Source organism: Anas platyrhynchos, chromosome 2 (genome assembly GCF_047663525.1).
Source record: "Anas platyrhynchos isolate ZD024472 breed Pekin duck chromosome 2, IASCAAS_PekinDuck_T2T, whole genome shotgun sequence".
NCBI classification, from domain to species: domain Eukaryota; kingdom Metazoa; phylum Chordata; class Aves; order Anseriformes; family Anatidae; genus Anas; species Anas platyrhynchos.
In genome coordinates, this window is record NC_092588.1 from 111,920,106 (window position 1) to 111,942,247 (window position 22,142).

A 22,142-nucleotide genomic window follows, 5' to 3' on the forward strand; every position below is an offset into this window, starting at 1 on the left:
GATAGTCATGGCTGCTTCCATATGTGTGGGAATAATGAGGCTCTTCCAACAGAATGTGTTAGATAATATAGAAGGTATTCTGTAGTGTTAGTCACCTAGAGAGCAGTCCGATAAGGAAACTTTTCTATTCACGATGTGAAATTCTCAGGATTACTAGACTGAGTACAAGCAAAGATGATGTGTAGGTTCCTGTCAATATACTTGGCAGTAGGAGTCTTTGCTTTTTGTCTGCCTTACAGTGCCACAAATGAATATTCTACCCTGTCAGGGGAATTGTTAGTGTCTTTTGATCTTTACGGTACATACTGTTATAACATGACTGGAAGTTTCAGTTGTTCAAGTTGATAAAATTGCTATTAGTTTCATTTGATTTAGTATTGCTGAATAGTTTTGGTCATATGTGACTGTAGGTGGCACAGATTTGAGACTTAATACAGCTTAAATACTTGGATTTTTGTGGCTGTTATTACCATAACCTGTTAATTGAGTTGGTTATCACAGATTAAGATTAAGATTACCGTTTGTTTTAGTATATACTATTCAATTCTAGTCTAAACTTGTGAATTTATAAAGAGAATTCACAGGCTTGTACAGTTAAGTCTAAATATTGATTTCATATTAGACCACTCTCCTAGTGGCTGATCTTTAGTACAAGTTACTTTAGATTCCTTTAAAAAAAAAAAAAAAAGACAAGACAAAGACACTGACTTCATTCTCACGGTAGTTATCTTGAAACTCCTGTAGAGAGCTAATGCTTCTTGCTACATCTTTTTTGTACTCAGGTCTTCTGCTCATCTCTTCACTGTCACAAATGTGTTATGATGGGGTTGGAAGTCAAAATGAAGATATGGTTGGTTATGTATTAAAAAGAGTGGGAGGCAAAGGTGTGTTTGGCACCTAAAAAATTGAACTGGTGTAAAAGACTATCAGTAATAAAGACTGGCTTTCAGAATTAACTATGCAGGCAGGCCAAAACAATAGTTCTGATCTCCACTGACATTATTATATATTTCTGTATCTTCAGGTTGCTAGCATCCTGGAAAATTTATTAAGAAAATCGATTAATATTAATTTCTCAAATATTAATTTTAATAAATGTATGAAAGTGTATTAAGTCAATTAAAGGATCAAATTCATTGTTAACTAGATCAAATTAAACATAAAAAAGCTATTTTTTTGCATGAAATGTGACTTTAAAGTGCTGAAAATAATAAGATAAATTTTACTGCCTTTGACTAAATGCGCATATAAATGTAAGGAATTTTCTGAGATTGTGTTTAGCTGATCTCTTCATTAAGCATTACAATGAGGAGGTCTTCTAGATCTGGAAGTTACCTTAGTTTTTGTCATAGAACTTTGAGAAATGATAGAATGTGCATTAAAAATCTGCTATTAATAATACTTCCTATTAAACTGCAAATTGTTTGCCGTACCTGCTATCCTTTTGTGGGCCATCTTTTCTAATTTATTTGGTCTGGTTTTGATTTTTTTTGTTTTTTAAGAACTTAGCTATGCTTTGATATAACTTACCTGATGCCTGCTGCTTGGAAATAATATACTGTTTTCTGCTGGAAAGAGAGAGAGATTTCGTATGGGCCTGCCTGTGTTTTAGCTTGTCAGGCTGTGTAGATATGTATGTGTTTATATCGTGAGTTAACAGGTCTGAATTGGCCACCTGTTGTATCTTGGAAGAGGATGTTGTTATATCTTGACTTGTACTTTGTCTACAGGGTTTGTTTGTTGGTTGTATTTTTGTTACTGTTTTGTTGTTGTTTTTTGTTTTTTTTTTTAACTCCAGGAAGCAACATTTTCTGGAGTTGTAGCAAGAACCTGGTACTACAAGTGAATAAATAAACGAATAAATAACTAGAGTTATTTATTCAAACAGATCAAATTTATTAATGTGTTCTTCAAACATCGCTTTTGTATAACTTGTAACATTTTCTCAAAATAATAATGTCTTTAAGTATAACTTGCATTTATGCTTTTGTGACTTTATTAATGCCTGCTTAAGTTGATTATGTGTTTTTGTGTTTTTTTTTCTTCAAGGTAAAGTGCAAGTTAAGAGTTCAGACATACAAGTTGGAGACCTCATCATAGTGGAAAAGGTTGATACTTTTAAAATATATTTTAGAGACTAAAGATTATTAACATGCTAATTATCTTCTGAAGAAAAGTATATTGAGGTACTTATCTGTGAAGTACTAAGTAAGTAATATTTTAGTTCAAGTCTTATTTGAGAAACTTGAAGGAAGTCTCTTTTTGGATTTAATTCTAAGCTTAATTGAATGTAGACATTCATTTTATGAATTGTTATATGCTTGAATTTATCTAGTGAAGGGAATACAATTACTGAATGACATCCTCTGGCTTGTGCTGTGCTAGATATTCTAAGTTGTCTGACTGCCTCCTACTGTTTAAATCATGTTTTCTGATGTCTGAAGCCTTCCAGGTTAAATTTAATGTATTAAAAATGGGAGGGGGCTTTCAAGTTAGTTTTATTGCAAATGGTGAAGGAGAGCTGTGAACTCTTTTTTCACTCTGTATTAGTATTATAATAAAGACAGTGATGCTTACTTCAGTTGGTTTGTTTTAGTAAGTGATCTGGAAGAAACTCATCTGTAACGAGACCTAAATTCAAGCTGTGTAATAAGGAACCTTATGGGCTAGATTTCTCGTTCATCCTCCCTATCATGCTGTGCTGTCAAAGGCTTTTCAGCATGCTATGAAGCTGTTGTGACGTCCACGTTAACATATTTTTCTTGTCGGACAAAATTTTTATGGAATTTCGTTCTGGAAAGGCAACAGACTTTCTTGGTGCTAAGTGATTCCTGTTCTGCTTTGTAAAAAAGAACTAAGCCCTTGATCCTAGAAAATTACCTCAAGTTGAAGCTTATATCCCTGTATCCAGCCTTGTTTGAGATCTTTTATTGCAAGTTGCTGTTTGCAAGAAGAATAGCTAGTGGAACCTAGTCAGTGATTAGACTTCTTTAAACTTCTTTTTGGGATTACAACTATTTAGTGGAATACTATTTAAAAAGGAAAAATCCTTCAATAGATCTGCCCTCCTGATTCATGTTATGCTTCCTTGTTTGTTAATATCTCTTCTTTTTCTCAAAGAATTTGGAGAACTCATGAATTGTTAGTGGATAGAGATTGTTTTCTTTTTATTTTCAGCAACATATGGGAAACCCCTCTTCTGTTTTTGGTATAACTTCTATTTCCTTCCTTTCAGTTTTTTTCCTTCAGTTTAAAGAAAAATAACACACCCAAGCATCATTCGTCTTGCTGCTCTTAAAAATAGATTTATTCGTGTGTAGTTCGTACTATTTCTTGCTTTTTTTTTGGTCTGCTCTCTATACCTAATGTCTTGTAGGGACCTTCCAGGCAGCGTATGTTAGCATGGACAAGATTAACATTACTGTGCCTGGCCTCTGTGTCTGTGTTTTATTACACCTTTTTTTAGAGTTCAGATGGAGTCAGCTTGTAGCTGCTCAGTTGCACCTCTTCCAGATCTTCTAGTGGACTGAGAATAAATACTTGCTTTGGTTTTGATAAAGAAGCTTTTTAGGGTCTTTATCTTTAAACCTGTAATTAATTATTATATTACAGAGGGAAGATTCTAGTGGCTGCATAAGTAATGTGCCTTCCCTGAAATTTACTGAGATCCATCCACTTGTTGAATCATGCTAGAATTTCGAAAACTAGGATTACTTTTGTGTTGTATGAGGTAGATCATTAGCATCTATTTGAGATTACAGACCATATGTTGTGAGTACCTGAAGTTTGTAATGAAAAAGTAATGGATACAGTTCCTTTTGATGAAGATTTTTCTTGGGTATCTCAGTACGATGTATATAGTTAGTTGTTTGAATGTTGCATTTCATCCACAAGCTCTCTCCTGCACCATCACAGCTTTTTTTTTTTTTTTTTTAATTTTGCTTCTGGCCTAACTGTGGGTGTCTGCAAACTAATGAAATTAAATGTTTTCTGGTTCTGTTTAGAAGTGTATTTTGTTGGAGTAAGCACTTCTCAATTTCAGAGTATGACTCTTAAGCCAAAGAACCAGTCAGGAGTGAAATGTTCAATTGCTCAGTCTAATGGCAAAGGAACAAGTTAACATTGTATTTGACTGGAAGATGCATCAGCAGCATTTCTGCAGTGAAATTAATGACTCATTTGAGCTGAAGATCCATATGTTAACTAGTAACTGCATCACAAATACTAACAACTTAAATGAGAAGCTTTTCTGTACCTGAGCTTTGAATATCCTCTCATTTTTGTAGGACTGATCAATTTCAAATCAGCTCTAAGTAACTGCAGTGTTAGAACAGGTTAGCTTTGAGTAATATATCTTCAGTTTCAAATGAAAATTTTGTAAGGTGTTACTATTAGGTCAGGAAAAGGCCTGAAAAGTTTAAAATAGTATCAGTTGTTAAATGCTAAAAGACATTTGCATATGTTAGCTGCAAAACATTCCCCTCCCTCTTGCTTCAAACAGGCATGCTGCTTTCTAGTTGTTTAATCTCTTGGGCTTGAGTTAAAATAATTTATTTACTTTTTTCTATGGATGCAGAGGTGCACATGGTTTTCTTTAAGATAATTGAAGGGCTGATTTGGTGAGTTAGATATTGTTATAGTGCTATTGTAGCTTTTTGACTGTTTGGAGCACTTTTTGAGGATGTGAAGAGGGCATAACACAATAATAATACTAACACATTTAATAGTAACACATAATAGTTTTTTTAAAACGTGAAACAGTAAAGCTTTGTTTTAATACTTTGAGAGCTTCTCTTGGATAGCAGTAAAGGGACACACAACTTCTTTTAATCTCAAGTGTGAAGTGAAATTAAACCAGCTTTTGTAAAGATTGTGACTATTAACATGTAGTGTTGCAGGGCATGCAGATGCAAGAAAACAACTGTGAAGTGCCTCTTTGGTTTCTAACACAGAAGCAAGCAGGAATGTTTTAGTGCATGAAAAAAAAAAAGTATACATGGTTTTTAACAGTATGTATGGAGAAGAAGAAAGAACAATAAACCTAAAACTGTGGATCTGGAGCTGATGGGCAGTTGTAGGAGAATTGGAAGACTGTGAGGGAACTGCAAAAGTTTGTTAATAAAGATTTCATGATAATAACATGATGATAACACGATAAAAATGAAGCCCAGCAACTGGAGAAGCCCTTAGTTTATGCTGACTTTTGTCTTATCATAGCTAGATCTGTAGAAAAGTCAGCAGCAATGACAAACTGTAAGAGAAATGGAAACGCTCCTTCCCCAGAGCTCAGATTCAGCTCAGACTTAAGAAAACATAGTATTCTAGTAATTTTTATGACTTGTATATCCAGATTTCACTGCATATCAATAAACGTTTCTAGCTTCATCTGAATGGTATGTTGAGATTACATAGGTTTCTGAATGTTCAAAGTTATATGTGTTCTTGTTTTAACTTGTTTCACTTTGATAAATATGACATGAGAGGGTAAACGTGATTGACATTTGTTGCTGTTTTCTGTGACAATATATAACAGAACTTAATTTTCTCAATAATGAGGTGTTAAAGATTTTTCTGCACACTTGCCATCTGTTTTTGGATAGTCAGTCTTTTATAGTGACTAAATATCAGGTACTCTATCCTTGCAGGGAGATCTTTGCTCTACAGTGTCGGCAGTAATAGTGACTTGTTTTTTAACTAGAAATCATGTAGTACCTTTCTGCCTACTTCCAAAATATTGAAAACCTGATGGAAGAGGGTATGTCAGTCTTAAGTAGTTTGTTGTTTTTTTTTTTTTCTCACAGAGAAGGTAAAGACAATACAGTATCTAGCCTTCCCTGCATGCAAGAGTAAATTCAAATATGAATGCATAAAAGGTTTATGCATTAAACCTTAATGCATAAAAGGTTTCACTGTCACAGGTAAGAAAAACTAAGAGAGAACCCATTAAAAAGACATAAAATCAAGATATGTGTTTTCTATTAAAATTAAAAAATGATCATGTGACTAATTGGATTCTGCCCAGTTTTGTCAGGTATAAAGACTTGATTCTTGAAAAACTCACTTTGTACGTACTATTCAATGTACTGAATATGAGAGATTCTTCATTGCAGCTGGTAATGATAGTAAAAAAAAAAATCATTCTGATTATTAGAACTTCTACTTAAATCTGTATTGGATTGTTAGACTATTATGCGAAATTTATTGTCAGACTTTTGCAAATTTTTAGGGAAGTTGGTCAAGTTTTTTAGCTTGTTTACAAGTAATTAGAAGCTTGTAGGCATGAAGCTAGTAATCTGAAACTTGTGCGACAAATTTGTCAGAGCTGGTAGGGAAGTTGCAAAAATGTATAGTTAATCTATATGAAGACATACAGATGCCTGTATGTCTGGTCTATTGTTACTGTCATTTAAGGAAATCTTTAATTTTGAGTTTACATTTCATTTGTCCCTTCCTTTTTTTTTTTATTATTATTATTTTTATTTTGCCTAATATGCACACAGGATATATTATTAAGGTGGACATTTGTCCTGCTTTTTTCCCCAAATCTGAATATGAAACATTAATCCTGATTGAATCTGGGCTCATAATGGATAATTAATTTCACTACTTTTTTATTTAATGTTGTAAGGCAAAAGTTTAAAAATGCTATGCCAATGCTACGGTTGTGGGTAAGCAGCATCTTCAAGTTGAACACTGTTGATATACAGACAAGAACATATTTTTTTAGCTGTTTGTACTTTAATAAATGAATGGGAATTGCTGCAACTGATTAAGTATTGATTTATAAAAGTGCGTAATTTCAAGGTATGAGTAGAGATTTTTTACTGTCCATGTAGAGTTTTTAGAGAAACCAGAAAATGCATCTATTTTCTAAAATTTCCAGACTTACTTGGTTTTCAAACTTCTTGTTTATTTGAGATAGTGGGACTGGTCATTGCTTCTGTTTCCTGACTTGCCATTTTCACAGCTCATCTATACTGAACTATATTGAATCAATAGAGAATACAGCTGTAGTTTCCAATTCCGCTTCTGAACCAGAGACCTTGAAAGCTGAACCTATATAATAAAATCTGCAGTTGACTGACATTTATTCAGATCACGCTATTCTAAATGGCACTGTTGTGATTGCATGGTGCTCTCAGGAATGTTTCTTTGTAGTAATTGAAAACTTCACCTAGCGTTAGAACATGTATAGTATCCAGGATGTTTCATGGTCAGGAATGATATTGTTATGAGTGGGACTTCTCAAGAACTGAGGCAAATGTTACTGTACGGCATTATGTATGGTAAAAAACATCAGCTGTTTCAGTGTTTGTGTCCAAAACTCTCTATCACATAAAGCTCTGCTTAATTTTCTTGATCTTGATTAATTTTCTTAATTTTTGAACTTGTTTACTGGGGGGGAAGAGATGGAGACTGCTATGGATTGATTTACTTTAAAAAAAAAAAAATGTCCTGACACTCAGTAATGAGGGGGACGTGATGCCTTTGAAAAGAGTAAAAAAGGTGGGAGGTTAAAAATGAGAAACTACATGCCTGATTTCAAATCAAAGAATACTCAAAATTCTGACTTGCTTGTACTTCAGAGTAGTGTTGTCAGTCCTACATCTTTACCTTTAAGGACACTTGACTCAAAACCAAACGAACTAAAATACTCCTCTGTGTTTGTGTTGATTCCTCTAAGAGGTTTTCGAATGTGTACTAATGCTGTTTTCCAGACTGTTGCTTAGATTCCTGTTGGGATAAGTATGTTAGAGCTGCTACATGCTGCACGTACTTGTGTTGCATGTAAAGATCAGTTTTGAACCAATTACATTTTTCTGTGATAGAAGTTTTGTGTGATATTACATGTATCTTCTGCTTTGATGCAGTGAATCAATATATTACTGTGACTAGGATTACTCTAAAATTTACAGACCGGATTCTGTGCACCACATTGATGACTTGAGGTGTTTCACTGTTTAATGTCTTGAAGTTTTCAGGCTAGTATGACTGTCTACTATCTGAAACCTACTTTCATTGCTTTTCTTCTCTATAAAATCACTAAGTAGTTTTCTATACCTTGCAGTTTATGGAGAAAATAAAGCTACAATTGAATTACCACTGTATTAGTTTTGCAATTTTATTACAATTATTCCCCATTTCACACTTCACTTACAAAGTTTTGAAATGTGTATATACTGAATCTCTTAACTTTTTATGTTGAGTAAATTCAGTCAGGTTTTTTAAGACTGAAATCCATGAAGTTCATGTATGCCATATGATTGATGGGTTTTGTCAGCTACATTTATTTTCATTTCCACTCTCACTTCAAACAGACAGTTGAGCTCTTCAGAAGTAAAAGATGAGCCTTAGCTGTAAAGTGGCTTTCAAGGCAATATCAAACAAGTATACCTTGAACATGAAAACCTGAAATTTATTCTCCAGTGGAAGTGCTCTTTGAAAAATATTGTTCTAAGTGAAACTTAGTGAATTATACCCTCTTAATAAGTAATCTGAAATGAATTTTAAGAAATACATTTTAGCATTAAACTAATAGTCACTGCTAATAATACACTGAGATTTCTTAATTAGTTAAGTGCAGTCTGGAAACGAAAAGCAAATGAATCCTTGTGTTTAGCTTCCGGATTGAACAGGATGACATGTGGCACACGAGGTATAAGCTGTGATAGAAGAAACTGCATTTCATTACTATCAATCTTTTCTCATTGCCATTTCCAGTGTTCACTCCAGTTCCTGTCAGCTTAGCCTGTCACTTTTCTTTTCTAATCCTGTATATCTTTCAAGTTTTGACATGTTGGTTATTTTCATGCCCCTGGTTTTCCATTCTTATGTCCCGTAGTGGCAATGTGTATCTGGTGCTGGTATATGCTTTGTTCACAAGTGATGGGAGAGCTACATTTTTAGACAACAGATAGCATATGTGGGGGATGGCAGTATTGTCCAATTTTGTTTAAATTTTGCAAAAGTATAGATTGAACTTCTTATAATCAGGAAAAAGTTGGAAACATGATTAGATACAGCGAATTACATACCTGAAAGGGAAATAGCAGAATAAGCCTGCAGCTGTATCTGACCTGGCATGCTGGTACTGAGAAAGAAATTCTGTTTTTCTCTTTGTAATGGAGAGGTTTATAAACATGTAAAAATGGAAAATGTTGTTCCGTGCCTTGCTGTTTCCCCTGTGTACATTTGAGTGTGTTGAGAGGGAGACGAGAGGATGCAAGGGAATATTTGGTATATACAATGATTACGACTTAAATGATGAGATGAATGTTTTAAATTTCACTGTTGTTTTCTTTATCTCTGCTGAATGTTAGGATTTTACTCAGTAAAATATTATTTTTAATATTTCTGTTAGATATTTATATGCTCAAACTACTCTTTTCAGTCATGAAAATGTAAGACTTGGAGGTCTGCAGGTATCTATGATTCATTTACAACAAACATCTGAAAGGATTAGCTGTTGTTTGCTTATTGTATAATTTTTTGAAAATATTGATTTCTGAATTGCAAACGCTGAATGCAAAGTGCTTTGATAAATCCTATTTTAATTGAGTTTCAATCCAAGAGTGACCTTTTGGTGACAGATCTTACTGGACGTTCGATTAGAATTCACTTTTTTTCCTACTTACGAAAAAATATACCTTTTTTTCCCTCTCAGAATCAACGAATCCCATCTGACATGGTGTTTCTCAGAACATCGGAAAAAACTGGTATGTTTTGATAATTCTAATTGGTTACATGATAACTTTGTTGTTGCAGTAATATTTTAGATTGTGCATTGTGGTCAAATAAATTGATGGCAGGTCTCATGTCTTCATCATGTTAATGGGAGGGTGTCCATATCTGAGAAAAAGAGTAAGCTTGGACTCTACAATGGGAAATCTTACTGTGAACATGAGACCTATATAAATATGTTCTTCTACATAGATGACTTTTATGAATTGATGTAACAAAACTTAAAGGTAATATTAAGACTACTCTAGTATATCTAGGAGACTGTTTAATATGACTTCACAGTATTTTTAAATTATTTGTCTAATCATTATCTTGCAAAATATTAGATGTTACTTGATTATATTCAAGTTATTAAATTGAAAAAAATGAAATCTTGTCCTATTAATGTAATTAAGATTATTAAAAAAATATATTAAAATGACCTAAAACATGTTTTAGGATAACTAAATATTTTACTTCAGGAATAATACTGTCTCTTTGGGCTGTCCCATCCTGGCCCCAATCCCTACACCCCTTGAACACTTTCTCTGAGAGAGAGGAAGAAAACTACTTCTCATAATTCTATTTCTCCTCACATGCTGGTAGCGGAGTACTCAATATTTGGAAAACAAATATCTCCTTTATAGGAAACCTATAAAATAAAGCTGCTTTGGTAAAAGTTTGGAAATGACAATTGAACAGCCCCCATATAAGTCAAATGAGTTTCCCTTCTTTGTGTTATTACTACTACTCAGATCATGAATTGCTGTGTAATGTTTTTCCACAGCACTAAATTTCACAAAGTTAATAGCTGTGATATTCATAAACCCTATATTAGTAGTACTTTGGTATTTTACTGTGGCATCGGAGTTCTATCAGACATGTTTCAGACAAAAAGTTAAATTTGCAGAGGTCGTTTGCAAGAGAAAACAAATAACTTGAGTAGCCTATAGAACACTATTGGAGCTACGAATTTGCTAAAAGAAGAATAAATTACAGTATTGTTACTGTCTTAGTAATGACTTTGAAACGCTGGTTAGGTGCACTAGATAACCTGTAACTGGTCTGGACTGACTGTTTCATAGTTGTCTGTATATAATCTCAATCTCGTTTAACTGCTTTCTGGTTCAGGGCATGTTGACTTTTCTTTTTATTCTGTTTCACAGTATCATAATTTAATAATACATGTAACGCTTCTGACAACTCAAAGCTCTTGGATCCAGCATGATTATAAAAGGATTGATGATGTTCCCTTTTGGGCTGCTTGCAGTGTTATCCCTTAGTTCTTATCCAAAAACTATTTCATCTGAAATTACTCTTGCTAGAAAAGTTGTAAGAAAAATTATACCTCTATAGAAGAATTACTTTGAACTAAATAACTTGCTTGCAATGCATAAGCGGTAGAAGGTGTGTTGACGTTTTTCCTACTGTGTACTAGACATACAGTATTAGTTATTAGATATCTAGGCATTTGGAAACAATTGTCATCCTGTCCAGAAGGGGTATGTAGCGGTGGTAATACCTTCAAATGATGGGTGTGCAGTAGAAATATGCAGAGAATTCATTATACAATATTCTGAAGTGTTTGCTGTTGCAGGAACATCAAATACTGTTCATCTGCAGAGAGCTAGCTTGCTGTCCTTAATTAGGATCCTTGCAGCGGTTTATATTAGAAGTGTTGTTACTGTTGGAATAAATGAACAAGAACAAAACAAAACAGCTGCTTAGCGTAAAGTGGTGGAAGTTCTTCAATTTCATATTTTGCATATCTACAGTGTAGCATTTTTACCTCCTTGTTAATTCTTAAGTTCCTGGATTCTGTTATGAGAGGTTTTAAGACATTGTGTTGTATGCTTTCCCATTAGTACTAATAGTTGAAGGATGAGGCATAGGTGTGCTTGTCATTGGTCAATGTAGACCAGAAATGCATCTGCATAGGATGGCTCTGTAACTTTATTGAAATATATATGAAGAGTAAATCAAGGATCACAGTTAATATAAGTAGAACTATCTCTTTGGCAAGGTACAGATGGGGAAAAAGGGAATGTGAATCCCTGTGTCAGAAACATGGGGAGAAAAAACATTTTTTGAAGGTAAGATAGTTCAAGTCTACATCAGTATTCAGTGTTTAGGTTTACTTCAGTCAACTTTCTTTGAATGTCTTAATTAAGATTTTCCAGTAATTTGCAATCTAGAAAATAAAACTACCTATTTTAAAAGTTCATTATGTAAGATTGGCATGTCCCTAAATAAAAATAGTAAAAAAAAAAAAAAAAGCTTGTGAACACTTTGAAGGAGTTGTGTAACTACTAGGTAAAAGTTCATTATACTGTAAAATGAACAAAGAGCAAATTCAGTGAAATCTGCCCAGAATTCTGATATAAATTATTTCATGTGCACTTCTACTATACGTGGAATGTGATTTTTAGCATTGAAAATTCACTTTCTGTAAACATGCAACAGGTGGACTAGTTATATTCATGTTGTACTCTTAAAAAGAAAAAAAAAGCAACACTGAACTTCAAACATATGGCAATAATTGTTTTTTGACTAAAGAGCGAACACTTACATCTGTAATTGCTTTTTCTTCGATGTTGTGGTTTTGACTGATTTATGGCTTAATTTATAGGCAACACTTTAAATACTTTGTAAAGCACATTAGTTTTTGCATGGTTTTATGTTCTATATGTAATTTTATTTTATCTTCTGTGCAATAAAACAGTTTAACTATAATTTGTTACCATAAATCTATAAAGAGTAAAGCAAAGAGTTTGAACTAATTTTAAAATCCGCCTCACTTCCATGTTTTCCCATTTCAGTATTTACACCACATATTAATGTTGTCTGCAGCACTTCAGTATCTTATTTCTTCAGTCAGAAAAGAAGCAATTTGATTTATAATTCGGTAGTTTATGAAGTTCAGCCTAAAACAGTTAAGCCTCCTTTTCACCCACGTGTGGTGCCATGGAAGAAATGAGGCAATGCTATGTGCTTGTTTTCTTCCCATCCTCTCTTTCCCCAAATGCACTTTTAGGAATACAGATTTTTTAGGATTCCTTCTACTCTACTCTCTTCTACTCTCTGATTGGCTTTTTAGTTTGTTTCCTATTCATTTTTGACTTTCTGATCAGTTGATATTTCTGTGTGAAAGGAGACAGCTAGATGGCTGAGTTTAGAGTTCAGATTACTTTGGGTAATCTTGGTTTATGAATTATTATTATTAATTATTAATACTTATTAAGTAATATTAATTACTTTGGGGTGTGGGAGGGCAATCCTCTGTCTTGAATGTTTCACTACTGTCAGGCTCCCCATATAACAAACTTCTGCAAGGTCTTTGTTAGCTTCAAAAATAAAAACTGGGGGAAAAAAAAAAAAAGGAGAAGAAGGAAAGTAAAACCTTGGAATATCTTTATTTGAAAGGGGGTGTGGGGTGGAAGATTTTGGCAGAATCTCATGATTTCCACTCATATACAGCAGAGATGGTAAGTAATTTGGGAGATTTGTCCTGTTTATCAACTCTTCACAAGATTAAAGGTAAATGTTCATGCTGAGCTTGCTACAAAAAGGTGGTTTAAAGGTTATTTTCATTGGATGTACAAGTAGGCATCATGCCAAAAACAACTGACTACCTTAGCAGAAAGCTGTTAAGCAAATGTAGCCAAGATCAGTGTTATGTCAACAGAGTTTCCTTAACTAAAATTAAGCTAAGCCCTAGTGGCCCCTAACACAGAATTTTCAGATTCTTTTTTTTTTTTTTTTTTTTTTTTTAATAGCTTGATATGCTTTCTACATTTGCATATATGCAGGTGCAATTACAAAAGCTAGATGGAGCATTCCAGACATCATTGTGTAACTTTCTGATTGTCCACAGGAACTGCTGACTGAAGCAGGTGTTGATGACTTCAGCATTATGGGAATAATATGTTTCTATGCATGTTACATGTTTCCATATATGTCTCTAATAGAGACATATATGTCTCTAATTTTCAAAGATAAATTCTTTTCTGAGCTCAAATACCTGTTCTCAAACTTGGTTATGCCTTCTATAAGTACATACGTGCCTTGGTTCAGTGACAGATTCAGATACAGGTCAGGTATTAATTATACTAACACACAGAGGTGTTCTAACATGAACCGAACCTGGTCATTCTTGAAAATCTGGTGCATGCGTTTATAAGACCTGGTATCTGTAGTATTAGTGCTCTCTTAGCTTTCAGTTGTGAAATCACAAGAGTTTGTTGGTTTCAACCATTACTTGGTTGAAATTAGCCACAAATTAAAGGTTCCTGTGAGGAAGGTGGCCTGGCAGTGCAATAGTATTGTCCATGGGAATGGTTATTTTCTAAAGCTATTGCAGCTAAAAGAAACAGTAGATGACTACCTCTTGGTATGTGACATGCTTCATAGACTCTAGGACCAGGAAGAATTGTGTCTTCTGTACTACTGCTAACTAATTGACTGTGACCAGACTTACCGTAACATTGTTATTCTACTGTTTTTCATTTGTAGCTTTTCAGGAGGATAAGAACTGATTAATTTTAGTTTAGCCCTTTTCTTTTTCCCAAGATCCTTCTTGTTGCATGGATAATGCTTTGTGATACTATGAAAAGGAAAGCTGGGTTTTCTCTTCAGCCTTTCCTGGTAGAAGCTGAATTTCTATAGGGTAAAATAGAAATTTTTTTGCTGGTCTACTTCAACTTTCCTGACTATGATATTTGAACCCTGTAAATCTGTCTTTTTGCACAGTTAGCATTTTTGCAAGACACTCGATTCTATACAGAGCAAAAGCCAATGCTTCTGCAAAAAACAGTTTTCCCAAATGTCAAAGTACTGAGATAGTTATTGAGGTATTCCTCCTCCAACAAAATTGGAGTTGGAAAAAATGTAAAGGCAGAAGTCTACTAAAATACGGTCCACAGATGAATTTTAGTGCATCAACTTCTATACACTCAGCAACTATGACGTTGGCAAAAAATGTTTTTGTGTTTGGTTTTTATTTGCTTGTGCTGCTAGAGGAAATACTCTGGAGAGCAACTCCCACTAGCTGCTCAGTTTCACTGGTCACAGATAGCACTACAGTAACTGTAGGATTTTTGTATTTCAAGGTTCATCTGTTCACCTACTGAAAACAATTGGTTGCTCTTTGTTGGTCTCATGTCTCTCAGAAACCTCATTACTTGCTTTTGCACTGCAAATAGGTTCAACATAACACTGAATTCATCACATAAATTTCACTGTTCAGTGTGTCAGGGACCTGACAGGCTTAAGAAGTGGGCCCACATGAAACTCATGAAGTTTAATAAGGCCAAGCGTAAGGTGCTGCACCACCTCAGTTGGGGCAAAGAGAGGACTCCAGGAAGACCTTATTGCAGCCTTTTGATACTTAAAGGGGGCTTATAAGAAAGATGACGAGAGACTTTTTACAGTGGCCTGTACTGATAGGACAGGGTAATGGTTTTAAACTGAAGAGGGTAGAAGTAATTTAGATGAAAGGAAGGAATTCTTCGCTATGAGGGTGGTGAGACACCACAACAGGTTACCCAAAGAACTTGTGGATGTCCCATCCCTGGAATTGTTCAAGGCCAGGCTGGATGGGGCTTTGGACAATCTGGTCTAGTGGAAGGTGTCCCTCCCAATGGTAGGGTGTCTGGACTAGATTAATTTTAAAGGTTCCCTTGAACCCAAACCACTCAATGACGAGTAAAACCCGATGAGCAATGACCAAATAGCACAAGTAGCTATTTGGTAGGTGAAGGCCAAGGATTCTAGACTTCATACAGTCTGATCTGATCTTTTCATACATTTTCTTGCTGAAATGTAACTTCAAAATAACCTAATTTTCTAAGCATATGATCATCCACAAATAATCATCACAAGATTGTTTTGTATGTTTCTAAGTTCAATACATAGGCCTAGACATTCCAAAATAATGCATGTCTACTACTATAGCTGTGCAATGGAAGCAATAGGGAAATAGGAAATAATTTACAAATTCTTGCAAACAAATTCCTCTGATTGTGAAGAACCTTCCTGTAAAGATAATGTCAGTTACATGATTGTAGTACCTTGTATTTTTCTGAGCAGCATTACACTGGTTAGGTCTTACCTATGTGAGTATTTTAGGAGATATATTCCTCGTATCAGAGATGAGTTTCTTGGATTTCACTTACAAAACTCCTTCACAATGCTATATTTACTCGTGTTAATTATCAGTCACAAACATACTCATATTTTTCAAAATTGTAACAAAACTTTGGACAGCTATAAGCTCTTCAGAAGGAATAGGCAACAAAAGAGGGGCAGTGGCATGGTTCTCTATATTAGAGTGTATTTCAATGTTGTAGAGCTCAGGGTGATAAGGTTGGGTCCTTATTGGTAAGGATCAGGGGAAGGCCAACAAGGCGAACGTCCTGGTGGGGTCAGCAGTTGGATGGAAACCAGGATGAAGAGACGGACAAGGCATTCTACAAGTAGCTGGCAGAAGTTGCACAATTGACAGCACTTGTTCTTATGGGTGGCTTCGACTTCCCTGATACATGCTGGAAATACAATACAGCCCAGAGGAAGCAGTCTAGGAGGTTCCTGGAGTATGTGGAATACAACTTCTTGACTCAGCTGGTTAGTGAGCCTACAGGAGGGGTGCCCTGCTAGACTTGCTGTCCACAAACAGATAAGGACTACGTAGGTCTGTAGTGAGCACTGCTAAGCTTTGCAAATGTAAAAGTGTAATCTCACAAGCAGGACATCCTGTAAAACAATTCTGTTGACTCTGTCTGTACCCCCTGTATGTGCCATAATGGTTCTCATCCTAGCAATTAAGCTTCTCAAACATGTGATGACCTCAGATAACCCTCTAAGTGGTGACTGCACCATGGGAAAGAGTATCACTGTTTCCTGTATCTCTCTCAGGGGGTTCAACTGCAAAGATGCAGAGCAATTGTAGTAAAGAGGATCCTCATCTTTCTCCTTAGACAGTAGTGGCATTGGTCCTGAAGGCTAGCTGATTGCTGTCCTTGGCAGTACACTGACAACTACATCCTTGGTGACGTACGAGGGCAGTGGCAAACATTGGCTTCAAAATTCCAGAAGTTCCCAGACACCTTGTTGTAAATTGATGCTGCTGTGCCCCTGTGAAATGAATGTTGTAGCTCATTATCTAGCTCCTGAAATGCCTTTAATGTACAGAAAAAATGCCACGTTACAAAGATATAGGTAATGTATATAAACTTGATTGTGGTGTTTTTTCTGTTACTACCATCATTTGCTCAACATCAAGATCTGGAGGACGAGATCTGGGGGTGTTTAAGGAAAGGGTAGATGTGGTACTTAGGGACATGATCTAGTGGGTGATATTGGTGGTAGGGAAACAATTGGACTAGATGATTTTGGAGGTCTTGTCCAGCCTTAATGATTTCATGATTCAATGAAAAAGACCATATAACTGTTATTGAAATTTCTACTTAAGTGATTTTAGGACTTTTTTTTTTTAACTTGTAACTATTTTAACAATGATGGCATGAGTAAAATGAAAATAAAGAACAGGAAAATCATTTTTATTTTGAGGCTTCTGTAGCTCTTCATTTTTGCAAATGTAGTTGCCTCAAACATAGGTCATTTTCAATCTCCTTGTAAAACCACCTACTGCAGAATAATAAGGCTTAAAAGTGTTGCATTTATCACACATTCTGACATTTTCTATTATGTTTAGAAAACATATGCTATAAAACTTACCTGCCTGTGAATTAAAATGCTTTGAAAAATGTATTGCTATAAAGAATGATAAATGATTGGAGTTAAGTTTTGCACATACAGCCAGATAAAAGTTTATCTTCAGGGCATGAGTATCTGCCAACATCCTGTCCAAACTACTTTAATGTGTTTCTGTACTTAAGTTCCTATTCCCCTTTTTACATTTGATTTAATGCAGGCTTGAAATGTTTGGTATCTACTTTAAGCCACTGAGTAATGCTAGAAGATATGAATATACCTAACACTGATGGTTTTTATGAGGTAGAAACATTAAGCTGCTAATCCTATTATGCTATATGTATTATTGATGTAAAAATTACACAGTAAAATGTTATTAGAAGATAAAATGTCTAAAATGCCTAATTATTTTCTGTGCATACTTGGATGTCTTGCACAGTGCATATGTTGCATTAGGTTTGCATTAAAATAGTAACAAGGAAATACTTTACTGTCAATTTATACAATAACTAAAAAGGGTTGGAAAAAAGTTTCTGGTATGTATCGAAGAGCTTGTATATTGTGTTGGTCATAAATCTGCCTGTTCTCACACTCCAGTGATTTTGGGGCATTTGGCAGCTTGGGTGGAGCAGCGGTCTGGATATCTTGAAATCCGAAGCGAGTGTTCACTGCAGTTTACATGGCTTGCATTTTTTAATTGTATGTGAGCTATATGAACTGCATTGAAATACAGCAGCTCTATTGTTTTATAATATATATGGTTTTGTTCACATTTAAAATTGCACAGGTAGATGTGAAAATTGTATGCTAACTTTTGAAAATGTGATAATGTTACCTGAAAGCAAGTTAGCTGGTGTAACTTCTAATAAGGGAGACCACAATTTAAAAAAAAAAAAAAAAAAAAAAAAAAAAAAAAAAGTTACTGGTGTCTGTTTAAAGTGTGTGTTTTGTTTGGTTGTTTTTGTTTGGTTGTTTTTTGTTTGGTTGTTTTTTTGGTTTTGTTTTTGTCTTTTCAAAGTCACTACATGAATAGTACAAAAGAATGTTTTAAGTTCGGGATCTGTAGTAAAGTTCCAGTCAGACTCAGCATATTGTCAGCAGCTCTGTGTGTGCAGTAACTTTTCTGAGGTTTCAGTGCATTACCATTCAATGGACCTCTTAACTTACTTCTTGGTAGGGACCAGAGAATGAAGTGAAGACCGGATGAACATGTTGGAAGTGGGCTTCTAATGCCAAGTTGTCCATTTGTAGAACAGTAGAGGAAGACTAGCTTAGCACTTTGTTCATCTTTGAGGTTGTGGTGGTTTTAATCAGGTGGGCAGCTGAGCTCCAACACAATCGCTCTCTCACGCTCCCTCCTCAAAGGGAAAAGGGGAGAAAATGCGATGGAAAAGGCTCAAGGGTTGAGATAAGGACAGGGAGATCACTCAATAATTATCGTGACAGGCAAAACAAATGTGGTGTAGGGAGATTAGAGAAATTTATTACCTATAACTAACAAGCTAGAAACTAAAAACCAAACTAAAACCACCTTCCACCCCCCCCAGTCCACCCTCTTCCACCTCCTCCCCCCAAGTGGCACAGGGGAACAGGAATGGGGGCTGTGGTCAGTCGCCAACATTTCATCTCCGCTGCTCCTTCACAGTCACTCTCTACCCCTGCTCCCTGTGGGGTCCCTCCCGTGGGATGCCATCCTTCCTGAAGTGTGGGCTGCCTACAGGCAGCAGCTCGTCAAGCACTGCTCCCACACAGCTCCATACCACGGGGTTCATCCATCCCCCAAGAACAAACTGCTCCAGCACGGGTCCCCCATGGGTGGGCAGCAGCTCCCCACAGACCCCTGCTCCTGCGGGGGCTCTCCATGGGCCGCAGCCTCCTCCAGGCCGCATCCACCTGCTCCACCGGGGGCTCCTCCACCCATGGGGGGGCTGCAGCGTGGAGATCTGCTCCATGGGGGACCCATGGGCTGCAGGGCAACAGCCTGCTCCACCAGGGGCCTCTCCACAGGCCGCAGGGGAACTTCTTTCTCCCCATTTTCTTATACTAGAAAAGTTTTGCCCTTTGTGGAGCAGCAGAAAAAATGAAATTCATGCATGCTCTTGGGTAATTCTTAAAGGTCTGTCTTTAAACACCTTTGCAACTCTAGTTGGAAAATCACTGCACATTTATCTGAATTTTGTCATTTTTTAGCAAGCTTTTTTTAATGTATTCCTTTGGTTTGGAATATTGGAGACTTCTACTATGTGATGAAGGTAGTTTGTTTCATCGTCATGCAGTACTGTTTTCACTAATGCTTACAACTTTCACAAGTTTGGTTCAAGAATTCCCTGCTTAGAAACAGTTTATTGTATGATTTCCATGAAGTATCTGTTTAAGAATCATGTCATGCATTATGAATTTATAAAAATACTGACACCTTCTTTTAGATATTTTTCTCTTCTTCACTGAAAGCTCTACTCTGCAACCTGTTAAAATTATCTTGATGATTCTTTGAAATTAATGGAAAATATATCTTGGTGATCCTTATCTGTATTATGAAAAAGGAATTTCTGCATAAAGTTCAGATTATTAGGTGTAATGAGGAATGACCTTGCAGTAGTTTTAAAGTAGTTCCACTACTTTAGTAGATCCTCATACCAATCTTAACATATTCATAAGGAAAGCATAACTTGGAAATGTAGTCAGTTTCTAATTTTCATATGGGGCTTGAGGTGTGGTTGGCTGAAGTTGGGATGGAAGCATGTGTAAGTCTAGCATCTCTTCAGTGGTAGAAACCCTGAGAACCTGCTTTCCAAGTAGTACACAGGTGAGTAGGGCTCTCCATACAAGTGCTAAAGCCAATCTTTCCACACTGTCATTGCTCTTGGTATGTATGGAGGGTAAATGCAAATTAGGTCATGTTTAACTGTTTTAGTTACAGTTTTGATTGCAGATGTCCTTGTAGCTTTACAAACTTTCTTTTGTCAAGTAAAAAGGAACTGGGAAAAAAAAAAAAAAAGAAGTTGTGTGCTTCTTGCTGTAGGGAAGTCCAGTGGTCAATCTTCATGGGTGGGTTTGTTGCTTCTTTCTAGGCTCCTGTTTGGTAAAGCACGGTATCATCTTTCCTAATAAGATTTTTTTTGTTGTTGTTGTTTGTTTGGTTTTTTTGCTCATATGCCTGTTGTAATCCGATGGCTTTATCCGCCTCACCGTTGACTTTTATGTGTTTGTTTTTTTTTGTGTATGATGAGGTACTAAGGCTTTATTTTTGCTCCTCCTCATTTAGTACTGGTGTGTACTTCAAGTTGATTACTTCTGCTAAATCTGGGAGGCTAAATGCACTTTTAATGGATTCTTAGATATTTGGCCATATACTTTTCTCCATATTAATGAGCAAAGCTAAAAATATTCTCAATTCTCTGGATATAGGGATAGATGCCCATATAAGTTACTCCAGTTCTAAATGTCAAAAAAAAAATTATAATAGTAGACAAAACAAGTGCAGAAAAAGGGAGTGGTGTCAGTGAAAAATATTATTGTGACTGTATAAGAGCTATCAGTAGAGCTGATATCTGCCAAGTATGGTACTGATTTTTCTACGATTATGAAGTGGTATTCTGGCCTCCTTTGATTTTTTTGATCTGGAAAGTGAAGCAAGATCTTGTTCAGCCTTATAAGCATTCTGTATGTCAGAGTTTGAGACTTATTACTGTTTAATTTTTTTTATAAGATATAAAATTGCACATTCCTGGTAAAGGTACAAATAATACAGATTACCTTTATTTTCTGTTCACTGAGTTTCTGCAAAAGAGATTAATAGTATACATCAGAAAAACAAAGTAGTATATGAAAACCTTTTAAAAGGAAGGGTGAATTAATTAATGCTTTTGAGTATCCACATGTATATCTTAATCATCTAAATCAGTTGCATTAAAATTTAAGAATGTGAACGTGAATGTAGATGCTTTTTTTCCCACTTGGGACATTGTTTGCTGTATGTAAGATAATTCCATAATGTTTTTAATAAAAGTAAAAATTACTAAAGCACACTGAATCAATACAGCAATCCAAAAAAAGATGTTGTGGATCAAGCTTGGATTAAAAGCAAGTGTGCTTGTCAATAAGGAACTGTGATGAGCTTGGTGGTATCATATTGACTGTGTATTAATACACAGTATCCTATAAGACCATCAGCTGATTGTTTAGAATGTAAATGAATCTGTTGATGGATCCAGTGACTGATGGCTTAAATTCCAATTAATCAATTGCTTCATCAGTTTCTTAATTCAGATCAAATATCTCAAGTACACACAGTTCTGTCACTGGTATTAAGAGAAATTAATGCTTTAAAACTAATTTCATTGGTCTTGTATTAATGTGCCTACATTTTGTAATCACATCCTAAAGAAAGGAGTTATAGCTTAAATGTTTAGGATGTTTCAGCTGTTCTAGTGTTTTCTTCCCCTCTGTAGTAGGTATCATAACTGAAAGCTTTCTGTTGTAGTGGTAAATGAAACTCTGTAGTCTAACATGTCATCTTGGTGCTGCTACTCATCCTGTCATCAGTTTAAAATTTTCATGCACATAGTCACTTAAGTAATATAAATGACTTAAAAATTAAGTTGTTCATAAATGATCTGGTGTTATGTATGCAAAGTCCATTTTTCTTGTTCATATTCTAGTAAGCCGTCTCTTTCAGTGTTTTTGACTTAAAGCAGGAAGGCTGTAACATC

General features: G+C 35.4%; 1 protein-coding gene across 3 annotated transcripts in view; it reads left to right on the forward strand.

Annotated features, from left to right (window-relative positions):
- Nucleotides 1–22,142, forward strand: part of ATP9B (ATPase phospholipid transporting 9B (putative)) — a 164,056-nt gene that overhangs the window by 41,592 nt on the left and 100,322 nt on the right. For all 3 annotated transcript variants that reach the window (XM_038174269.2, XM_038174268.2, XM_038174270.2), the window contains 2 exons: nt 2,050–2,108; nt 9,665–9,716. In XM_038174269.2, the coding sequence (XP_038030197.2) occupies nt 2,050–2,108; nt 9,665–9,716 (111 nt within the window). The remainder of the gene's footprint in view (nt 1–2,049; nt 2,109–9,664; nt 9,717–22,142) is intronic.